The sequence below is a fragment of the Pelophylax lessonae genome (genome assembly GCF_965119305.1).
Source record: "Pelophylax lessonae genome assembly, chromosome: 4".
NCBI classification, from domain to species: Eukaryota; Metazoa; Chordata; class Amphibia; order Anura; family Ranidae; genus Pelophylax; species Pelophylax lessonae.
The window spans coordinates 318,285,249-318,310,066 of NC_138771.1; the positions used below are offsets into that span (position 1 = coordinate 318,285,249).

At 38.8% G+C, this 24,818-nt stretch overlaps 2 protein-coding genes across 3 annotated transcripts in view; both read left to right on the forward strand.

Moving 5' to 3' along the window:
- Positions 1-9,185, forward strand: part of LOC309555147 (uncharacterized protein) — a 68,230-nt gene extending 59,045 nt beyond the window's left edge. For both annotated transcript variants that reach the window (XM_082256988.1, XM_082256987.1), the window contains exons 14-18: positions 1,726-1,880; positions 5,543-5,726; positions 6,168-6,280; positions 8,529-8,622; positions 8,710-9,185. In XM_082256988.1, coding sequence (XP_082113114.1) covers positions 1,726-1,880; positions 5,543-5,726; positions 6,168-6,280; positions 8,529-8,622; positions 8,710-8,793 — 630 coding nt within the window. In that variant the 3' untranslated portion in view covers positions 8,794-9,185. The remainder of the gene's footprint in view (positions 1-1,725; positions 1,881-5,542; positions 5,727-6,167; positions 6,281-8,528; positions 8,623-8,709) is intronic.
- Positions 9,186-11,248: 2,063 nt separating this feature from the next.
- On the forward strand, positions 11,249-24,428 carry LOC309555183 (ADP-ribosylation factor-like protein 3). The gene is made up of 6 exons (XM_082257027.1): positions 11,249-11,364; positions 18,004-18,156; positions 19,048-19,164; positions 21,349-21,399; positions 22,154-22,339; positions 24,318-24,428. The coding sequence occupies exons 1-6, from the start codon at positions 11,347-11,349 to the stop codon at positions 24,363-24,365; spliced, it is 573 nt and encodes a 190-aa protein (XP_082113153.1). The 5' UTR covers positions 11,249-11,346; the 3' UTR covers positions 24,366-24,428.
- The last annotated feature ends 390 nt before the right edge of the window (positions 24,429-24,818 follow it).

A 24,818-nucleotide genomic window follows, 5' to 3' on the forward strand; every position in this document is an offset into this window, starting at 1 on the left:
GATAACAGTCTGGCAGCTCTTTCAGAGATAGAGAAAAGACGCAATATATGGCTTTGACCCAAATGTCACACTGCCACCTACTGTAACTTAGACTAACTGAGTCACTAAATACATCCTGATACATGGGCAGTTAAAACATCACTCTTTTTTATTTAAACCAAAGGGAACTATCCTTCCACAATTTATAACTCTATGGGCATAAAAAGTGTTAGAAAGCCTGTGCAAGAATGTAATTGCCTATGTGACAGCCCTTCCATGTTTCAAGTAATCTTCTGTTACAAAATAGGTCCGTATACAAGCAACCCAACTGTTTGTTTTGGAGAATCATTTTAAAAGAAGTTAAGGAGTCTAAAGACTTTAATGTTGCCACTATCCGGCATACCAATTACAATAAGGTGTTATAATGCTTCTTTATTTGTTTTTATCAAATTTGTATCATAAAATTAACATTTTAGAAAATTTAAGACACATGTTTGTATGTTTATTGGTGGCGCATAAAAAGTCCCAGCATTTTTTCTGTTTTACGATATAATTAAGACAACTAGGAAACAGTGAAAATGTCTACACCTTAGGCTGGCCATATATTAGTAGAATTTCATTCAAAAATACTTGTTTTAGGAATGCTCGTTTCGATTTTCTAATCACTAGTGAGGTTAAACCAACATTAATTTTCTATCACTATGATGACAAAATTCAAAAGAGCAGTATGAAATTTATTTCTCAAATGAACAAATTTCTAATAGTGAATTAATTTTTTGTTGGGAAGTCCATTTGTTCCAAAATCCATTGTTAAAAGTAAATGTTTTTTTGGAAGTACTTTTGAATGACATTAGTCATGTCATTGATTGTACTGGTGAGAATTTTGTATGAATGTTCGTACAAACCTCCATACAAATGCTCATAAATGGCCAGCTTTAGCAGACATGTTGATGGATCATGGGCAATAAAAATTGTTGGATTGGGTTTTTTCCGCTAATACACCCTGCTTGTCTTTGACTAATTATGTTACTGTGCTCCACTGTACACCACCATATTTTAGACCAGCTTTTCCTGTGCTATGGCGTCCAAAAATAAGCAATATTGAATAAATCTTTATCATGCCAAAGAACACGCCAAATTAACCTTTATCATCTATGCATCTAGATGGTAACCATACCCCCCTTGGTAACACTGAGCAAATTACAGATCACATGACATTGACCAGGTCACTATGCACTTATTACATATTACTGTACATTTATATTATATACAGCAGGGGCTCTCAACTAGGATTCCCCCAGAGGTTGCTAGGGTTTCCTTGAGCAATGTTTGCCTCGAAGTTCTCACTGATGCCATTGATCTATTCAGCTCTCTGCAAATGGGGTAATTCTTCCCAATGTCCATAAGTGTAAGGAGCATTCTTCGCACTGACCATCACACTATTGTATCATGAGTTATAGATATAGTAGTATTTAGAAAGGGTTCCCTGAGACCAGAAAGTATTTCAAGGGTTCCTCTGTGTTGACAAAGTTCAGAAAGGCTGATTTAGAGTGTCTTTATTAGCACTCAATAGACTCAATTCACAAAGCAAACACATCAGGTTAAGGATTCTTAAAAAAAAAAAAAAAGTAAGAAGAGTAAGTAAAATGAAAGCTGAAAATGAAAGTCACATAGCTAAAATAGAAAGCATTTTCTTGTGTTAAACCTTTGTGAGATGAACCTAATATATGCTCCATTTTTCAGTAGATGAGTGGTGGATGGGACTGCAGAATCTGCATATGGGACCTACATTCCTGTTCACTCATAGAAACCTTCTCCAGACCAGAAATGGATCACTGGAGTGAACAAAGAGAAAAGGCCTGTGATGGAGTCATATTGGATATGTGTTACTGTCCAAAAAGGTAGGCACATAGTAAGCATTCCTGATCAAATTCATTTCCATTACAATAAAATATCATTGGTAATTTGTTGCTATATGCAGGGCTGGTGCTAGACTATTTTGCACCCTAGGCAAGACAAGATCCCCCCAACCGCCCAAAAAATAAATAAAACATAAAAATGTCGAAAATATTAAATCAGGCTGTAGTTCGGGAAACATCGTCCTTGATATCTGTGATGTTCCTCTTTGAGGTGCTCCTTGTCTACCTGGTACCCTGCCAAGACACAATGCACTATGGACCATTGCTGCTAAGGTCATCACCATGGCCACGTCATCTGAAGAGCAACACCAGGGCTCTCCAGACCTGGTGAAGGAGGAGTAGGAGGAGGAAAGCACCTACCAGGGCTCTCCTATGGATTATGGGGTTTAGCTCTCCCCCAGTGCCAGCGGTGTCGAGCTCTATCGAGTTAGCATCTGTGGAGGCAATTGGGGCACCACCTTCTACAGAAGCACACCCAGCAGAGGGAAGTGGCTCTCTAGGACCATCAGTAGGTACAGACATCTGCCCTACCTGCTGAGAAACCCTGACAGTCGGTAGTGGTGTGTGGGCCTTCAGCCCCTTGTGAGGAGCTTGAGGAGTGGCCTGGGGCTTTGTGGGATGTCCCTAAAGATACTGCCACAGCTGGGGAGCCAGAAGGATCTGTGGCTCACATCGCTTTACTTGCAACATCTTTACTAGTCCCCACTGCTGTTTTGCCTGAGAGGGGGCGCTATCCCAAGGTCTCCAACCCCTGAGAGACCTGGAGCCCTCCTTACATGGAGTCGGAAAAGGAAGAAGGGGAGGAGACCAGCAGAGCCCTGGAGACCCCCCAACACCCACCATCCTATCTGCCCCTAGGACTGGGCCAGAACCCCCACCTCACGTAGTTGTCGTGGCTCCAACAGTGGATGATCAGGGACGTTAGGGACTTGAGTTCCCCTATGTCCTGGAAGCTTTGTTTCGTACCATAGAGGCACAGTGGCAGTGGTACGAGACTGCTGTCTGGGACCATTTACAGGTTCCCAAACACCATCAGGTGCTTGTGGAAGGGACAGCCACCTGTACAGAGTCCCACCAAGTATATCTGGAATGGAAATATGGGCACCATATTTGCATGGACAAGGTTGTGGTGGCCCATCCCAATTCCAAGAACATCCTTTATTATGTAGTTAGGCGTGAAGTGGAGAGAGGACCCCAAATACTACATCTAGTTTGCCCTGCAAAATTATTTGATTCTTTTGTTTGGGTTATCAGCATGCACTTTCATTACTGCATATTGAGGTATGGCCTCAATAGGAGAAAATCACATACACAATACACAAGTACAAGTTGCGGAGGTGTGTACAACAGTAGCGAGCAGCAGGATGCAGCCTTGTGGTGGACTGTGTGGGGAAGCCAGTGGAGTGTTAGGAAGCCGGGGGAGAGTAGGGAAACGAGCAGCCATGACTGCACCCTAGGCGCCTGCATAGTTTGCCTACTATAGGTAGCACCGGCCCTAGCTATATGTCACGGTACTTTGCCTTTTTAACTTTTTTAAAAGTCTATTTTCTACTGTTACCTGTTTGTATTTATATAAGCAATATTTTTATGTCAAAATTATATTTCCTTACAAATTACTTGATAATTGACATAGGAGAGGTTCACAATATTTATTCATTTTGCTTTTATCAGTTGCATTTTTGTTTCCAATTTTAATATGCAGACACATTTCCAGTTGGTTGTTGAGAAATTAAAAAAGAGATGAGCTGCATTCAACTCATGTTTTCCAAAATAAAAACAAATTATCAAGTTGTGTCAGGCAAAGCAAGGAAAGGAATCTTGATTTAAAAAAAGTAAACTCATTGTCAAGGTTTGAGGATTCTTTGAACACAGAGAAGGTGTTACACATGGGCTCCCCATTTGTTTAGGCCTGAACAGAAAGCAGCCGGTGTAGTCAAAAAGAAATCTTCAGGGCTTCATCATTTCAGCTAATCTCAACTTCTTAAACATAAGGAACACTGCTTGATTCTGCACTATGGACCCTAATACCAGGCAGCCACGAAAAGTTTGGTCAAAGAAGGGCGAGTGTCAATATGGCTATCTATGCCAAATGGGCTTAACATCTTAAACACTGTTTGCACTGGTTTTGATTCTGTAAATCCTAATAAGACCTTCTGTAGATTTAGACAAATAATTTTTTTCTATAGACCTAAAGGGGTAGATTTACTAAAACTGGTGCACTCCAAATCTGGTGCAGCTGTCCATGGTAGCCAATCAGCTTCTAATGGGCCATGCACACTATACAATTGTCTTTAGATTTTTTCCTTTAGATTTACCAAAACCGTATAATATGAGGTCAGATCTAAACACTTTCAATTTGTATACAATTAGACAGGCTCCTGCACTACATAGTTGAAGGTAAATCTAAAGGAAATCTAACAACAAAAGTTGTAAAGTGTGTATCCACCTTAACTTCAGCTTGTTCAATTAAGCTTTGACAATAAAACTTAGAAGCTGATTGGTTTCCATGCACAGCTGCACCAGATTTTGCACTGTCCAGTTTTTAGTAAATCAATCCAAAGTGTATTTCTAGGCAATTTTTTTTTTTTTCAGTTTTGGACAGAGTGGGGAAATTTCAGAACTACTGCCATGTTTTTTTGCTCTCTATGCCGCCAGTGGGATGATTTACCACTCTATTTATACTGGCGGCCATTGTCACCAAGAAAGAAGTGATGGGAAGGTCAAAACTTTAGAGTTTTCCCCAGAACAAGAGGTAAGTGGAATCTTCCAATCATTTTGGGAGATTTCCTCTAATGTCCTGTTGTGTCTCTGAAACAGGAAGTAAAGGGAAGAGAAATTTCTCAAATACCACACACAGCAAAAAAAAAATACACTGGCAAGGGTTTAATCCTTTCCCACTCAAAATAAGTTTGGGCTATACATGCACTTTAAAGTGGTTCTAAAGTCGTTACCTGCATTAAGGTACTTCACCTTGCTGTTCCTTTACCCTTCCCACCCCAATACTTACCTGAGTCCTCTCTCAATCCAGCGCTGTGCTCGTCCCCAGCAATGTTGGTCTTTCTTCCAGCTCTCATAGGACAGACTGATAGCAGTAGGAGGAATTTGAGCTCCTTCTACTGTCAATTAGTGTGTCTATAGATGCACATAGCCCAGCTCGGGCGCACATCTGCATAGCAAACGGCCTGCTGTGGGGGCACTCGCCGGATAGAAGGAATGGAAAGCGCCATTGGGGGACCCTAGAAGAGGAGAAGAGGAAGTAAGAGCCCTCTCTGTGCAATATCCTTGCACAGAGCAGGTAAGTATAAACATCTTTTTCATTTTAGGTTATATAATTACCACCTTTAATATCAATTTAAGCTTTGCTGAAAATGCCATGCCTCTCAGTTAATTCATGTCAGTTTATTATGTGTATATAGATATGGAAAATAGGTGATTTAGCGGTTTATTTACTAAAACTGGAGAGTGCAAAATCTGGTGCAGCTCTGATTAGAAACCAATCAGTTTCCAGGTTTTTGGCTACAATGTTCAGCTGCACCATATTTTGCACTCTACAGTTTTAGTTAATCAACCACCATAATGTACATTGAATGTTATAAAAGTAGAACCAATCATTTTATTTGTTTCATATACTATTCCTCTTTTAGGAAAGAATTTGCCTATTCCTCGAGTGATGGAAAAGTTTACATACGTAATTTTGGAGTAGCCAGCTCTGAGATGACCCTTGTAAATATTCTAAAGGGGCATGAAGCAGAGGTCACCACAGTTGTGTGGCATCACCTTGTAGACAAGTGGATCACTGGCTCTGAAGATGGAACCATTAGAATATGGGTAGCTATTTAAGTCGTTTTTTTTTTTTTTTTAATAACATAAAACATACCAAAGTCCAGAGAATAAATACTGATAAGACAATGTTAGCAAACAGCTGATATTCACTTCACTTACTGGTATAGGAATTCAAAAGACCCTCTTACTATTTTTTCTAAATATTACCTTTTTTTCTTTGCCCATGTGGGGCAAACAGAAAAAAGCATACTAATCCTAACTATCTACAGTTGCTTATAACATTTTTACATTTTAAAATGTTCACTTTTAGACATTGCAAAGGTAAAATGTATTAGTATATTTGTTTATTAGTTGGAAATTTGCAGATTTGACAAAATTCAATAAATGCATTAAACACAAACTGTTTGGTTTTTAACAATTGCTTCTAAGAGATAGGTTCCATCATCAAAACATTATTTTTCAAATCAACATGTCTTATCTATGCAGAGTGCAGAAGGAGCTGTATGCGAGAAGATCCTGCACACTAAAGGAGTAGTTACTTGTATCTGCATTGACCAGATGAATGGATGCATTGCTGCAGGTGTGCAAGATACAATCAGGTAATTAACAAACTTAAAAAGTTTTCCAATTTCTAGAAAAACATTAACTACTGAATTCCATTAATGCATTTAACAATGTATAAGAATTTCTCCTTTAAACACACTTCTTGTAAGAGACAACAAGACTCAACCATTTTTTGTATACTTTGGTATTCATGCAGACCGAATCTCCCCGTACCACAGTAATAGCATTTACTTGGCAACTTAAAGTGGTTGTAAAGTCATATTTACAATGTACGAAGATATAAAGTACTGTGTGTTAGTTTTTCTAAAATTATACAATTATAATCCTAAATTCTTTTTGGCACAGCTCCGCTGTGTGGTCACATGACCTCCCTCCGCTCTCCTTCCCCGATCTAAGGAGAGCAGCGGGAGGAGCTGAGATTCACCAGCCGGCCAGCAGAGGGGGATCATATGACCGCACAGGCAGCAGTGCTTTATTTAGGATTATAATTTTAGAAAAACTAACACACGGTTCTTTATATCTTTATACAACAGAGGGTATGGCAGTTATTTGTAAATCTTTACGGCTGCAGGTAATAGCGGCAGGAAGAGAGGGGATGGGTGGGGAGGAGATCAGCTCTGAAACACAGAAATGACAGACAGGGAAGGGGAGAGACTCTGAGCACACAGCAGAATGACAAAGGCACATAAACTGATGATGGTATCATGGATCAGCAGCCATGATTACTGTGGTCAGTACACTTGGGGGGAAACAGGGACAGGCAGATTACACTGCAGATGCGCTGTGGTATTCATCATGCTTTAAAGAAACAGAAGCTGTTTTCTTTCTTTATTAAAAAAGAATAGCGCACACATGCAAAAGAAATGACTATCAAATATGAAGACAATCCATAAATAAAAATGGGGATTTGGTCCCACCATATGGCCATATCGTGCTCAAGCCCACCACTACGTCAAAGCACCCATTATCAGTGGGTCCTACACTATCCATAAAAATTTATTTGCAGGGTTACAACTGCCTTAAATGAACCGTGATGCCCACCTAATCTAAAGCTGGCCTTACATGGCTCAAATCTTGGTTTATTCATGTATATTCGGTTGGAATTCGAGCCCTGGGTCGCCTTGTCGGCAAAGAAATTTAAAGTGTTGGGTGGAAAACTGTCAGTTAAACAATGACTGCATCCTATCAGGTGCAGCCAATGTTTGGGTATTCAGACAGCTGCAGATGCCAGCTCAGTAAATACAATAGCCAGCAGGGGAGATTTTTCCATCCACACTGTTTAGCAAGGAATCTATATGTGCATGGCTGGCAAAAGTCTTCTCTAGGCAGTGAAGGTCCATGGGGAGTAGTGGTAGGTGACCTGTCACTATGCCCCACTTATATCTAGCAAATGAAGCACCAAAGCTGGCTAGACGAATATTGTAAGCCAGTGCATTATAAAACAAGTGATCTATTTTTAAAAAGAGGAAGTGAATTTAATAGAAGACATTCTTCAAAGAATATGAAATTCTTTGCCTAAGATACATTCAAGTTGCCTTTAGGGTAGTTGAATTAAGGTACTTTGTTTCACTTAGACTTATGTTTCCCTTTTAAATGTTTCAGTTTTCATCTCTGTTGGCATCATTGTAAGACTCCTAATTTGTAGGTTGTTTCGTAGTTTATAAAACTTACATGACTGTTGAGATAATTTTTTTCCATGTAATGTCTTGCTCCAGGCAGCTAATGGTGGAATTGCCCATAGACACCAGAGTACAATGGCCTGACAGGTAGCTTTACTGCATATTATAGTCAGCAAATTGCTCATAAAATAACCCTAGCATCCCTGTCTTGTCTGTTTTTTGTCTTTTTGGGGGGGGGGGGGAAGGGGGGGTTTGTTTTTTTGCTGTCTGTATCCCATTGGGGAGATTCCCTTGTACTTGCACTACTATGGATGCAAGAGGAATTGAGAGGAAATCTCTACAAATGTTGGAAGATTTCCCCTCACCTCTTGTTCTTGTGACAACCCTTTATCACTTTCTGTCTGAGTGACAACGGTCACCAGGGCCAACAGAGGGGTGAATCTGCCAAGCGGTGAAAAAAGCAGGAAAAACCCCCAAACAGATGTTCTAATGCCTAACCACTCTATACAAAAAAATGTACCTATACTTATACTTTAAATATAAGAGGTTACATATTTGCCACATAATTTGTTTTTGTTTAGTTTTGATTGAAAGTATTTAACAAGTTATTCTTTATATTATATTGTTATGTTATTCTTTAAATTATATATTTTATTATCCTCAGGGTTTATGATCCAGACTCTCTACTTCAGGTTCAGTTTAACACTGGACATACAGACCTTATTAGGTCCCTCATCCACATTTCAGAGATGAAGCAGGTATGGTGCTTTTGCATTTTTACATAAAATAAAAAAAACATAAAATGCAAATTTGCATACTTATTATTTTGTCTTATTCTGTTTTAGTATGTTACAGTGTCATGGGACAGGACAGTGAGAATATGGAAGGCTTATCACAAGGTCAATAACCAGAACAATTCAATACCTTGAGCTACTAGATCTACAGACCAATACATTTCTGGGGTTACATGATCTTTAAAAATATAACAATAGACTGTTATTGTATTGATTTATACAGTGTGTATTTTAATTGCACATATTTGTTTATTGTGTGTGATAAACAGAGTTTATGGACTATACAAACTACAACCATTAAGTTTATTATAACAATTCTTTTAACTATATTTCTTCTACATTGTACCATCAGATTCTATACTACTTTATAGGCATGGTGTATTTTTCTCGTTAGCCTCTACCCCAAAAATGCTGAATTAGCTATGTGTGCCTGTGAAGCCCCTTGGATCTCAGACCCAGGCAGTACGTCTGTAAAATCTCAACTGTTATCTAATCCAACTAATCCAAGATTTAGCTCCACCCCTCCCATTGCTAAGCTTCACCCTTGTTATTAAAATGTCAGAACTTCAATGGTAGTAAATACTTTGGTATTTGACAGGACAATGATAAGGGTGTGGGGTTTACAATCTTGATTTGGCCCAACGTACAACCTCAACTTGGAATCCAAGGCTTTTATTTTACAAGGGTTTTTACTGAGTTTTAGACAAATTAGTAACATACCAATCGAATGTACAGCATTAACGTGACCGACAATCAAAAGAGATTATGAAACAGTATATTGTATAACGATTGTTAGAAAACACATTTGAAAAAAGCAGTAAGCATATTTGGTCCTCAGAATCATATATTGGGGCAGGCAGATAGATTACACAAGGCATCTTGTAATCTGCTGGATATACATAGTGCCTTAGTTATACATGTGGTTCATGAATATAGTGAAGCTGTGTGGAATTTGTATAGCAGTTTTTATATTTTGGGAGATTACAGGTTTATCGACCTTAGGAAAGTGGTGGTGGGGGGGTTTGAGGAAAAGAAAAAAGGGAAGTGAAAAAGAGGAAAATAAAAGAGGGGAAGAATAGAAAAAAGCTGGGGAGAGGAGAGAGAGAGAGATAGAGAGGAGGAGTTGAAAAAGAGGTGGAGATGTAACGGTTGTAGCTCAACAAATAAGTAGAAATTGTGCTTTGTAAGTTGCAGATAGGAAGGCCATCATTATCAGTTGCATCTACAACCCATAACTCCTCATCCCCTCAATGGCTCACCCTCTTTGCACTGTTTATGATCCCTAGTGAAAAGGCTTTGTTGTTTACTTGTCCTTATTAGAAAGCCAATATACAGTATCTAAATTTCAAAAGGTATGGACACCCTGGATTATGCATTATTTGTCTTCAAACTTAAATCAAACATAGATCTGGAGCACATACTTTGCAAGATTTTACCGCTCCTGGTCTCCCCCCACCATATCCCTTACCTCTTTTCCCTCCTCCCCCTTTCTTTTCTTTTTCCACGCCTTCCAATCCGACTCGCTTCTTTTTCTCGTATGCCTACATAAATCTCCCCCTTTCTGCATCTTGATCCTCTTTGTGCTCTCTCCTTTTTTCCGTTATTCAGCTTTTCCTGGTTCTATAACGGCATTTATGATCTTATCTAATAGGTCAATAGGTCAATGGGCCCATAACCTGCAGGTTCATTACCCCATGCAAACAGGCATTTATTTAATTCCAGTGTATATTCATTTTTGGTCCAATATGATATTTGCACATATAATATGGGTGTATTCTATTTATCCTTACAGTATTAGCTGTTATGTCCCTTATTGAAAGAAAATTTAAAGTATGTACTGCCTTGCCTTTGTACTGTAAAACTGAATGCTAAATGTATTGTAACAGAAATAAATCCAAAATAACTTTTTTTAATTTTAATAAATAATGCTGTTTGGTACACATGTGTATGCTTTGCTTATATTTATGCTTCTGCAGTTTAGATTTCCAAATGGTATCCTTACACAATGAATGAAAGAATTTGATCAACAATTTCTTCTCTAATTAAAAAAAAAAAAAAGAAAGAAAGCACTTACCTATTAGGTGCAAGAATATGGATGAGCTTGGAAAAAGTCTGATAGCTAATAGTTAGTGTCTTATAAATATGCTCTGTCCACTCTAAACAAGGAAGAGATTGAAGGAAATTATGTATCAGTGCACACAACTAATATCACAGATAAATCACTACCATATATATTCAGAATACACATCTTACTTGTACCTGTCTTTTATCTGATGCATCTGAAGGAATAAAATAAGGAAGATTTGCAATATAGTTTAAATGTGCATATAAGTATGGTCTTCTTTTTTTTCCTTGCTACAAGCTTTGCCATCTAAGAGGTTGCATAATGTGAGTGGCTGTTTATAGTTGTGTCTTGTGTGAAAGAGATATACTACCTACGGCAGAGTGGCAACAGATGGCACGGGGATTAGAAAGGTAATTACTTAATGCTGAGACAAAAACTGCAACTAAGTCAGTCTTCCTAATCCTTGTTCTAGCACTTCTATTTGACAGTGTACTGCACACTGGGAAAAATATATAGAAAACTGTTCATTATAATTCTGCTACCTCTGTAACTTCAGACGCTTTATTGTAACCCCCAGTTAATGGTTTCTTTACAAGACTCCTGTACATAAGGAATGTAGCATTATGGGTGAAGTACAAAAGGTAAGTGCAAACATACGTATATATATATATATATATATTTAACACATATGCAAGACACATATGGGTATTTGATTGCTGTTTGTTACTGGTATGTATTTGATTTGGTTCATTTATAGAGGGTGATGTGAAAAACTCAACCTTTCTTTCTTCTACAATCATGACACTTACTTCAGATATACAACATTAACTACCATCCATGGAAAACTGTGACTCCAAGAAATATGCTTTTTCAAAAATATATATATATATATATTTATTTATTTATATATATATATATATATATATGTATATATATATATATTTTATATATATATAGATATAGATATATATGTGTGTGTAATTACTTTCATAAGCTAGTTTGTCCCAACCCCTGTCAATTACATTTTTTTTGCTGGTTGGTTTGGACTGCATTTCAATGGCGAGAAAAATATAAAAGCAAGCATAAAATAAATTAAATAAATATAGATGAACAAAGTGAATATTGAATATAGCCAACGATTACATGTATTAACAAAATAAAATTACCAAAATATTATATTTACATTAAATTTAGGGTGGGTTTTTAAAAAATATATATATAATCAAATGTAAGGATGTGCAAGATAGGGCAGAGTATAAATATACAATTATGAATGAAAATATATATATATGAATCAATGCTAATAAATGAAAATGTGTTTCAGTATCACGTTCATTCATCTTTGCATGGTAATCCTACACTTATTTTGTTTAATTATGAGGGTACATAACTAAAATTAGGCAAATTAGCCCCTGGTCGGATTGGTACTCCAAACACAAGCTAGATTCTTAAGGTCCACACTCCTAGGCCAACTAACATGTAACATTTAGTACCTGTGGTTTTTATTTCTTCACGATTATTTCGTATTTTCTTGCTCTGTGTAATCCAACACGTTGTTAACACCTGATTTATACAGGCGTTGCACTCTCACCCCCGAGAGGCAGTTTTGACCCCATTTGGGCTTCCGGGGCTGAGGGTCGGTGCTTCTAATTCCTATGCAAATGTGTTAATTTTATCCCCGGTTGGGATACCTGTGTATATACCTGTCGCTACATTTTTTTCATCATTATCCTTTGTACTGACTTATTAATGACGACTGTTCTGTTGCTGTTTCATATCTGTACACACCCTTTTTGTTTGTTCTAAAAAACTCCAATAAAACATATTGAAATTCAAATTAGGCAAATTATTATATGACACATAATACAATGAAAACAGAAAACCGGACAATAAATAAAAAATATGTATTCCTAATGTTACCTTATACTTACTAATACACGTTATTATCTATTTTCTGGGGTTTCTCTACTGATATTTAGTAAATGAATTCGTAATTAGAATCAGACAGCCTCAGCAATATAGTATCACTTTTTAAAATAGTTGCAGTAATGAAGCCATCATTGAATCTCTGTAAGAGCTGTAATTTACAAACTTTGAAAACTCAAGTAGGTGTAAGCCTCCCAGATTGAACAGTCTATTGGGCTATCTAAAAATGTTTTTGTTTTCTTCACCTAAACCACATTTATGCATAATTTTCTAACAAAGGATTTTCCTCATTTGAAAATTTTCTAAATGTAATCATTTGAATTTCCACTAAATCTAAAAAAATACATTAATTTAATAATGTAATTAAATAAATGAATACCTACTTACATTTAAATACATATGTAATATATTTGTAATAAATGTAATAATAGAAATTTGAAAGTGAGGAAAGCTGGTCATCCCCATTACATCGCACATTATACAAATTGTACATTCACTTTTACGTTTTCTAAGAACTATTTATTGCAGATGTCTGATTGGATATAAACTAAAAAGATTGTTAGGTAAGCCTTCACATTACAAGCTGTTGTTCTTGGTGAACTGGTGTAAAGATTGTACAGTCTTTGGCCATGCAAAGCCCAACAGGGGCGAAACATTGATTAATTTATGTCATTACATTTTACCCTTCTGTATGACACAAAAAAATGTGTAATTTTTTTCACCTTTTTATTTTTGTTGCATAATGCATTTTCTTGTCTCCTTTTGCCTCTACAAAATTCTCTTGCCCAGTTGCAAAATGCCTTTTTTTTAACTTTAGATACATTTTTATTGTTATCGTGTTAGACATACTGTTTATACAGCCATATTTAAAGAACGCACATAATTATATGCATTGTAAAGTGCCAGAGATTTGGCTCATCAGTCAGCACAACTTTTTTGTCACAAAAATATTGGGCATTTACTGCCAAATTATAAACCTTCCAGTGGCCTTTTTCCCCAAAACAGATCACCTAAGGTCATCTCTAACCTGAAAGCTGCGTCCTAAACAGCCAAAGTTATCTGTCTAATCCTGTTGAAAAACTATTAAGTCTGCGGATTCATTTACCCTGACAGTGGCATGACACCAACAAGTTAACATATTACCAGCTATAGAAAAGGCAGATTACCATCGTCAGCTTGCAGTGCTCCCTCCCTGTAATGAAGTGTTTGCTCTACTGAAATAACTATATTATCTGTTTACCTATTTTAGCAATCTGGACAATAAAAGTGTTACACTTCAGCTTTGCTACCCCGTGTATTGTAGCACTCACTTGGTGGAATACATATAGTAATACAATTTAACCAAACTTTTAATACAAGACTTAAATCTACCACACTGTTCAATAGGGATGTCTGAGAGGCTGGAGTTGGTGGGCACTGCTGCTCTTTACACCCCATAGCATCTTTCCTTTTTTAAGAGTGACAGAATCCCTTTCAGCTTTGGCCATATAACAGAATCTAGGGACACCTCTGAATTCTCTATCAGCATTTTAATATATACTCACTGGCCACTTTATAAGGTACACCTTGCTAGTACTGGGTTGGACCCTCTTTTGCCTTCAGAACTTCCTTAATTCTTTGTGGCATAGATTCAACAAGGTGCTGGAAACATTCCGCTGAGATTTTGATCCATATTGACATGTTAGCATCACGCAGTTTCTGCAGATTTGTCGACTGCACATCCATGATGCGAATTTCCCATTCCTTCACATCCCAAGGGTGCTCTAGTTGATTGGGATCTGGTGATTGTGGGGGCCTTTGGAGAACAGTGAACTCATTGTCATGTTCAAGAAACCAGTTTGAAATGATTTGAGCTATGGGACATAGTGCATTATCATGCTGGAAGTAGCTATCAGAAGATGGGTACACTGTAGGGATGGACATGGTCAGCACCAATACTCAGGTAGGCTGTGGCATTTAAACAATGCTCAATTGGTACTAAGGGTCCCAAAGTGTGCCAAGAAAATATCCCTCGATCAATGCCTTAGGTCCAGTTAATTGTATTACCCTCTGCAGCAGTGGAAGGTTACAGCTTTGGGGGTAAGAGGATTTCAGATTTTAACTAAAAGAGCAGCACAAGGGACATTTGCACTGAATGCAAGAACTCTCCCATGTTTTTTTTTTTTTCATTAACTAAACTTAGGTTTTAACAACTATAGGCCATTCAGAGTATGAATCATTAGTCACTACCTTCTGCATATGGTCTTTGCTGACAGTTTTTTGACCATCTACATTCAATTCTCTAAGCCCATGGTTCTTAACATGCACATTAACCATCTGTGGGGCACTGTGGCAAATGCTCCAGCAAAGTCCAAGAATAATATATTCAAAGACCCTCCTTTGTCTAAAGCTGGGTACACACAGACTGAAATTCAGCTGGTGCAGCAGAGACCAATGACAAATTTTGATATGTTTGTAGACCACCCTGTTCTCTCCTTCTGACTACTATCAAAACAAAGCCTGGGGCTGTGTGAATACTGTACATCAGGTTCACAATGAAGATCAGGTTAACAATTTTTTATCAGACTGTTCACGTTTGGCATGCTTCCTCTTGGCTTTGTGCCTTCTAATAGCAAATTTATGTTAAAAGATCAGACTACACTACAAATGGGTCCCAATTCATTGTATATGTACAATTCATTGTACACAGTGCATTCGGATTGTATTCACAGTGCTTCACTTTTTCCACATTTTGTTATGTTACAGCCTTATATAATGCATTCAATTCATTATTTTCCTCAAAATTCCACAAACAATACCCCATTTGACAACATGAAAGAAGTTTGTTTGAAATTTTTGCAAATATATTAAAAAAAAAAATTCACGTGTACATAAATATTTACAGCCTTTGCCATGACACTCAAAATTGAGCTCAGGTGCATCCTGTTTCCAGTTATCATCCTTGAAATGTTTCTACAACTTGATTGGAGCCCACCTGTGGTCAATTCAGTTGATTAGACATGATTTGGAAAGGCACACACCTGTCTATATAAGGTCCCACAGTTAACAGTGAATGTCAGAGAACAAACCAAGCAATTGTCTGTAGAATTGTAATCGAGGCACAGATCTGGGGAAGGGTACAGGAAAATTTTTGTACCACTGAAGGTCCCAATGAGCAAAGTGGCCTCCATTATCTGTAAATGGAAGAAGTCTGGAACCACCAGGACTCTTCAGAGATTGGCCCGTTGAGCCAAACTGAGTGTTCTAGGGAGAAGGGCCTTAGTCAGAGATGACCAAGAACCCGATACTCACTCTGACAGAGCTCCAGCATTTCTCTGTGGAGAGAAGAGAACCTTCCAGAAGAATAACCATATCTGCAGCACACCACCAATCAGGGCTGTATGGTAGAGTGACCAGATGGAAGCCACTCCTCAGTAAAAAGCACCTGAAGGACTCTCAGACCATGATATACAAAATTTTCTGGTCTGATGAAACAAAGATTGAACTCTTTGGCCAGAATGGCAAGCGTCTTGTCTGGAAGAAACCAGCCAATGCTCATCACTTGGCCAATACCATCCCTACAGTGAAGCATGGCGGTGGCAGCATTATGCTGTGGGGATATTTTTCAGTGGCAGGAACTTTGAGACTAGTCAGGATCGAGGTAAAGATGAATGCAGCAATGTACAGACATCCTTGATGAAAACCTGCTCCAGAACACTCTGGACCTCAGACTGAGGCAAAGATTCATCTTCCAAAAGGACAACAACCCTATGCACACAGCCAAGATAACAAAGGAGTGGCTATGGGACAACTCTGTGATAATCCCGGAGTGGCCCAGCCAGAGCCCAGACTTTAACCCGATGGAACATCTCTAGAGAGATCTGAAAATGACTGTGCACTGATGCTCCCCATCCAACCCAATGGGGTTTGAGAGGTCCTGCAAAGAAGAATGGAAGAAAATGCCCAAAAATAGGTGGCATTATACTCAAAAAGAATTGACGCTGTAATTGGTGCCAAAGGTGCTTCAACAAAGCATTGAGTAAAGACTGTAAATACTTATGTACATGGGATTTTTTTCATTTCTTATTTTTAATAAATTTGCAAAGATTTTAAACAAACTTCTTTCACGTTGTCATTATGGGGTATTGTTTGTAGAATTTTGAGGAAAATAATGAATTGAATCCATTTCGGAATAAGGCTGTAACATGATAAAATGTGCAAAAAGTGAAGTGCTGTGAATATTTTCCGGATGCATTGTATATCCTTACAGTTTTATTTTCTTAATATGCTTAACAACATATGTGATCAATACACACACAGCCTCACCCTTCCCAGAGATTTTCCAGTAATTGTTACTTTTTAAAATGGCTGTATCACTGGCTGCTATGCCCAGACAGAAATGTAAGAGAGTTTACTGAATTTTTGTTAAAAAATTGTTTGCTACAGCTTCAGTCAGATAACTTACCTGTAATGTAGTATGTGCCACGCCCTACAGGCTGATGTTTAACCTTCTCTCTCAGTGATGCCTGATCCTTTTCACAGCATTGAACTTTCAGCTCTGCAAGGGTTGATAGCGTCAAGTCTAACATTGCAGGACATTGAAGAAGGCCCGCCATTTTCTGTGCTCTCTTTCATTGACAACAGTTCTTGCATTGTCAAAGCCACTGTTTAAAGTTTAAAAATTGTTTTGTCCAATGCTATTTAACTTCACCCATACCTCCAGTCTCTAACATGTTTTATTGGCAGAAAGCTTATTCATAAAATAAAAACCTGTAACTGGGAGTGCATGGACATTATGTCTGTGGTGGAGCATTGGACTATTTGGCATGTATGCAGGGCTGCTTTTTATGTTGTCAAGTTATGAGCAGCTCCCTCTGTATTTCTCGGAATGGGAGGTTACATGTGAAAAATGATATCAACCCCAAATAAAAACCTATTTTTACCTACTGTAAACATGCCCTCAATCCCCAGTCCCTCTTATCTCCTGGAGCATCCAGAACACATTTCTGCATATGTATCTTTCAAGGGGTCTTCTGTCCAGTCATATGACATCATGAGTCCTTGTCTTCATCTTCTTCCAGAACATTACATGGCATCGTTTCCTGCAGCTTTATCCTGTGAATCCAGGGTGGCTTGATGAGGCACCCCCAAGGGGCTGGTTCTTATTGTTCTGGGCACACAGGAAGTGGGTTGAATGATACTGGGCATCATTCAACCCAAAACAAAAATGGTGCTGGGTAGAGTGTTGTTCTTTCATTTTTTGATACACACAGATTCGCTTTATCTACTAGTCTACATGAAATCTAAAAGTTTATGAAAAGAATCTAAGATTTCCTGATTTCAAAATCACCTTTGACTTTGTATTATGTCTTTAGGGTTTGATGTCCCTTGTGGAAGAGTTAAGAAAGGTTGAAAATTTGAGTGACAACGGCGTTAGAATCGTGTTACTGGGCTTGGACAACGCTGGGAAGACAACAATATTGACCCGGCTTGCATTGGAGGAGGCCAGCAGTATAACTCCAACACAGGTGTAGAAACTACACAAATCCATAGCTCCTCTCAAGAATCACCTCTCTTATACATGGACAATCCGGGTGCTGCCCACCATAGTCCATCTCCACTCTCCATCAAAAATATGAAAGGATGTATCAGCCACACTCCACCCTCACTTAGCTCCTCATACCGTATTTATTAATAGTCAGTAAGGTGACTGCATATAACAATATCTGCATCCAAGAACCAACCTTTCTTGAAGCGTTTCATCATGCCGGGTTTGCTCACAATGATAGGGGAAATTCTTGATGTAGACATTTTTGTATCCAGTCAACTTATTGACTATTCATAAATACTGTAAAAGAAGCTAAGAGATTAGTGCAACTGATACATCTTTTCAACACAGGTATGTTTCAGGTTTCAAAAAAAATGTTGACTGACTTCAGACTATAATCCTGTGTCATTGCAATATCCCATCTTGGATACCCTATTGGTGCTTGTATGGCCTATGCTTTAGTGGATACAGTTTCAAGTTTGTGGAATAGTATCACTCAAAGTCAAGGGTGAACAAACAGAAGAACTAGGGTTCCACAAATAACTTTTTTAGTAACTGATCTGTATTTTAATGAATAATTCCACTCTTGTGTATGTGTGCATTTTGGAAAGGGGGGGTTGAGCAGTGTTAGATATATGAGTTTAAAGTTGTGAGCAGTGCACCGAAGTTCGTAAGCCTGGCGTTCCCTTTGCTTACCTCATGTGTGACCAACAACAATGTATGTGAATTCTGTGAAACTCAGCACAGTGAAACTGTATGTATGTATGTAGCAGTACATCATTAAACTTTTTTGGCAGTATCCCTTTAAAAATTAAGTTATTTTTAATGTTGCATTTGTACAATGTGTCTCTATTTTAACTCTCTGTTTTAGGGTTTTAATATCAAAAGTGTCCAGTCTCATGGTTTGAAGCTATCAGTTTGGGACATTGGAGGTCAAAGGTCCATACGTACACATTGGAAAAAATATCTTGGAAGCACAGACTTATTGGTGAGATAATTCTATACAATTGTTGCCTACAGATGGTCCAAAAAAATTGCAGGACTAATTCATTAGGATATTGAAGCTACCAGCTTGATAAATAAGCAGTACATAAATTCCTGCATGATTCTAAAATGTTTCCCAGCTCTCTCAATCTTGTTGGCAAAAGCCATGATGGAGGTTTTCATTAAATGGGGACTGTCAGATTTATAACTACTCAAATCTTTTTCTTCGTGCTTGGGGAGCTCTTTGGTCAATATACAGTATATAGGCTATCATTGTCCAGAGCTAAGCCCCCCTTTTGCTGGGGCTAAATTCCACCTCTCATTGCAACATGTTTCAAGTCCAGCCTCTACTGACCACACAGATCATTGCTGAATAATTATAATTGCATCTGCACAGTTTTCTTTACTTGCCAACTGCCTAACTATAAATATATGTCATGATTGTGACGTTAAATACTAAGGTTATGGCAGCAGCTAGCTACCATAACCCTAGTATCTTTTTTTTAGTTCAGCGGCCGGCTTTCCCATAAAAGTGACCCCAGAGGCGGATTCCCACCTGTTAGGCCCGGAAATGATCTGGTGAGGCTGATCGCCGGGCAGGAAGTCAAGGGAGGGCAAGATGGCCTCCACTCGGCTCTATGCCCTTGGAGGACCAGAGCGATCTCTGACGTCTCTGGCATAAACAAGGGATTTTTTTTCCCCTTAAAGTCAAAATGATAATTTTTTTTCTTTTGCTTTAAAAGATAAGTGAGAAATCTCGGAGTCATTTGACCCCAGATCTCTTAATAAAGAGGACATGCTTATTTCTATTACAAAGGTTGTTTACATTTCTTGTAATAGGAAAAACAATCTTAAAAAAAATAAAATAAATCAAAGGACTGTAAAAAAAAAAAAAAAGTAAAATAAATATTAATAAAACATTTTTTTAAAGTGCCCCATCCCTCCATGCTCGTGCGCAGAAGCGAACAAATACATAAGTCTTAAACTAATTTTAGTGGGTTTTTTTTAATTCTTTAAAGTGTATTGTTTTCAAAAAAATTTAATATTGAATATTTATTCGCTATTGTCATAAAACTGGGTGGGCTCAGGGCGCAGTGCTCTGCGCCCCGAGCCCACCCTTTTTTTGAAGCCTATTAGAGCCTCTGGCTTTAATCAGGCGCTTAAAAAAAAAACCCTATTGTAATCCATGCATCTGGTGCCCTGCATGTAGATTAGGGGGCCATGGATGGGGGTGCGGTGCCCCTGCACCCCCAATCGACGGGCCGCCACTGAGTCTGATTCCAAATTTCACCACATAACAATTTCAAACAGCTTTTGATCACGAAAAAGAGAGTGGAACACAACAACCTAGTACCATTTAAGCAATAAAACATAAATCTATAAAGACCTCAGCTGTTAATAGTAGGTGGATTTCATCCACAACTTTTTTTTTTTAGAAAGTAGTTAACACTGCTAAATAAAAGCCTACTCATAAACCACTGTAAAATATCAGTTAGTAACTTAAAGTAGAACAAAGCTAGAAAACAACATACTGGACTTTAACCATAAGGAGATGAAACATCCCTCCCTGTCTTTAACCAGAAGGGGGTAAAGAGAGATAGACGGAGAAGCTGAATTTCTGCATAATAGACATAGAATGTAGCCTAGACCAGCAGGGCTACCAAGCGTGGCACACATGATGGAGATTTACTAAATCTGGAGCACTCAGATTCTGGTGCAGCTGTCTATGATAGCCAATCAGCTTCTAACTTCAGCTCGTTCAATTAGGCTTTGACAATAAAACCCAGAAGCTGATTGGTTTCTATGCAGAGCTGCACCCGATTTTGCACGCTCCAGTTTTGGTAATTCTCCTCCAATGATCCAGACTTCCCAGTATTTTTGAGGTTCTCATTTTTGCTGTTTCTGCACAGCTTGTGCATTTTCATTGGTGGGATGGTTTATTGTGTTTTTACAACTCTGGCTCTGTACACCTAGAACTGAAATAAATAAAGTGAGAATTTGCCCCACACTTGTCATTACTAAAGGTACTGCTATAAGTGGGCAAACCAATTTAATAGATATTTGGCCTAGAATAAAAGGAAACATAAATCTGGCCCTGAAAATAAAAAATGTATGCAAAATTTGCATTGCGTAAATAAATAGGAAATAAAGTCATCATGCTGCAATAATGTTTTTAATTTTGTTTCAGATTTATGTAGTGGATAGTGCAGATCGTAAACGGTTTGAAGAAACAGGACAGGTATGGTGTTCCATAAATCTTTCTGAAGATCTTTTAAATGACAACTTGGCAGAAGCCGATCCTTATGCAGAAAGCAACAGAGGAAAGAGGGTCATTCTTCCATCTTGACCCCCTTCTTTCTTACTCAGTAATAATTTTCTGAAATGTGAGAAAAGACAGGGGTGCATAATGTATGGTTGATGTTCCAGTTTGGATCATTCTACTGTGTCATTTAGCTATTCAGGCCTAATCTGGCATTTAGCGTCATTTGTAGGCCAACATTGTGAAACCTTAGCTTATAACCAAATAATAAATTCAGTGTTTATACAAGTACAGATTTATTGATTGATTCAGTCAGTGATGATGGGGAAATCCCTCCCACAGCATTGTTGTGTTCTGCCGGCGGGGAGCCTTTCCCACCGGCAGAATACAATGATCACTGCCAGCTGCTATAGCTGCTGGCAGTGATCGCATGAATAAAATTTAACAGGCTGGTTGTACTGAAGTCGATCGATGATTGACTTCAGTGCAACCACTCTTCCCATAGGTGGTTCAAAACCATTGTCCCCATTGAAAGATTTCCCCCCTATTCTTGTTCCCAAACTCCCTACAGAGTCATTTGGGTACAGAACGGAAGTGCCTACGTAGGTACATTCAGATATGAAAATGCATATTACTATTTTCAGGAGCAAATAAAGACAAAGGGTGGATTTTTCAAGGTACTGCTTGGTCAGAAATGAAACTTTCTATATATTCGATCTTTTGTTCCCATCAGGAACTGGCAGAACTGGTGGAAGAGGACAACTTACTGGGTGTCCCCCTTCTTGTGTTTGCAAACAAGCAGGATTTATTGACGGCCGCCCCTGCTGCAGACATTGCTGCTGGACTCAACCTGCATACATACCGTGACCGAACATGGCAGATCCAAGCCTGCTCTGGCCTCTCTGGGGAAGGGATCCAGGTAGTATAGTATTAGCGTATACTGCAATCACATGTAATACATTAGAAAATTACTGCGAGATTGAGGACTCATTTATACTTGTGGCAACATGCGCTAATGTCAACACAAAGCGTGGCAATGCACTTACTAAATGTAGCGCTACCCCATAAGAGCCGCTGTAATTTAACAGGTTTTTCCCTAGTCGGTGCAGAGGCAGCCAGGCACACAGCAACATTTCATTCATTCTAGCTAAATAATCTCTCTAAGGGATGTCTTTTAGCATTTTATTGCTGAAAAACTTGGGATGGGATGTAGGGTGATATGAGATTCTCCAGATTCGCTGATTCTTTGCAGGAGGACACTCCAACTTGCTAGAACATGTGGCAGAGACTGAGCCCCCTTCTTAGAGCTTATCCTTAGCAGCCATACTACTGGCTTATCCACCCAAGGTATACAGCACACAGTCATTAGACCCAGAGCCCAGTACTCACAATGTTACAGGGTCATTGGATGCCTCCTCCCAGTATTCCCCGGACACTCTTCAGTAAGGTTGAGCTTGATGCCCACAATGCAACCGGATACTCAGACCCCTTCCATCTTTCACCTGATACTCTTCAGTGAATGAGAAATTAATGCCCACAATGTGACAGGACAGTCAGACCCCTTCCATCTTCCACCTGATACTCTTCAGTGAATCAAAATGAATGCCCACAATGCCACAGGACAGTCAGACCCCTTCCATCTTCCACATGATACTCTTCAGTGAATGAGAAATGAATGCCCACAATGCCACAGGACAGTCAGACCCCTTCCATCTTCCACCTGATACTCTTCAGTGAATGAGAAATGAATGCCCACAATGCCACAGGACAGTCAGTCCCCTTCCATCTTCCACCTGATACTCTTCAGTGAAGGAGAAGTTAATGCTCGCAATGCCACAGGACAGTCAGACTCCTTCTAACCTCCAACAGGCACTCTACTGTGACCTCCCCAGACCAGGTCCTTGGATGAGGGTTCCCTTGACTAGCTTCAAAAGTGGGTCTTTATAAGAAGGGCCCCCAGCTATGCCACATCTGGGATCTCGATGATTAGCAGGAACCAAATGAACTTCTGCAGGTGGGGGTAGCCAGCCCCACCTAGATGTGGGGATTATCCTCCACAGGGAACATAGAGCCCCTCTGTTCTAAATCTCAGACTATTTATGTCCCTCTCCAGCCACTTTCTGGGCACAGCCCTGGGGACTGGCTGGAGCACGCTAAATATTCAGGCTACCCATTTGCCTTGTTCATCCCTCTGGAAGCCTCTGGAAAGCAGGGGAGAGCAAACAAACTTGCAGCTGGTGAGATCTAGAACAGGCAAAAGCAATCAACAACTGCTCCACTGACTACAGGGGAGCCAAAAAGAACTAAGTTTGCCTAGCTTCCTAGCAAACTAACAAGTAGGTGTTTGGTTGCCATTCATACACCGTGGCAAGCAGAATAAATCAACTTATTGGGTTGCACATACAAATCACTAATGTGTACTTAGCATTAGGCTGGCCCAGACCAGTGACCCAAGACCAGTGACATTTCTTTTTACATCTCTCCTGTAAAAAAGTATAGGCTGTAATCCAGTGAGCTGTGGTGGGGGGAAGATAACCAATTTTAACCATGCATAATTTCCTAAAGGCTTGTTCACCAGGGTGGCAACATATTGTCTGCTCCCTGCCTTTGAAATGCTCTCTGCAAGGTGATCCACCAGGATTGCTTTTCAGAGGCAGTATAGCCTCACAAATGCATGAGTCCTAACCGCAAAAGCCTCAGTAAACCATCCTGTTTTACTTTAAAGTTATTGTAGAATAGGAGATGCGCATTACAGAATCAGAATAAATAGATATAACAGATGAGAGCACCCAGTGTTACCAATTAGATTTCATGGAAATAAAATGATTTTATAGAATTTATGACATCTATGAACTGTGTAATCTATACTGGAATGTTTGTCTTTGCTTTATATGCAGGATGGAATGAACTGGATATGTAAAAACATTGCGGCAAAGAAAAAGTGAAATCTCAATTTAGCAAAAAGAATATAGAAGAAGGAGAAACTCCTAATACTGCACATTGATTTTCAGATAATTCTTGTAGTTATTATACTGGACTGTAATAAAGATACGGATACCCTACATCTGGTCATGTGATTATATATATATTGAGCTGGACACACCCATACCTGAACCCACAAACAAACCACACTAGCCTGAACCTTTTTGTTTTAAATAAAGCAGGGAAGGCATAGAATCTCTGGCAAGTTTATGGGTCTGTGTGCCCACTAGGTAGATTTGTCCTCACTTCCTGTCTCTATGACACCAGGACAAGAAACGAGAAGCATGGGGTTCATCAGCACAAGAAGAGACAGAGAGAATTATAGGCCCCTTTCACACATACTGTCCGTTTCAGTTTATCAGTTCAGTCATGTCAAAATGTATCAGTTTTTCATCCATTTTTCATCCGTTTTTCAT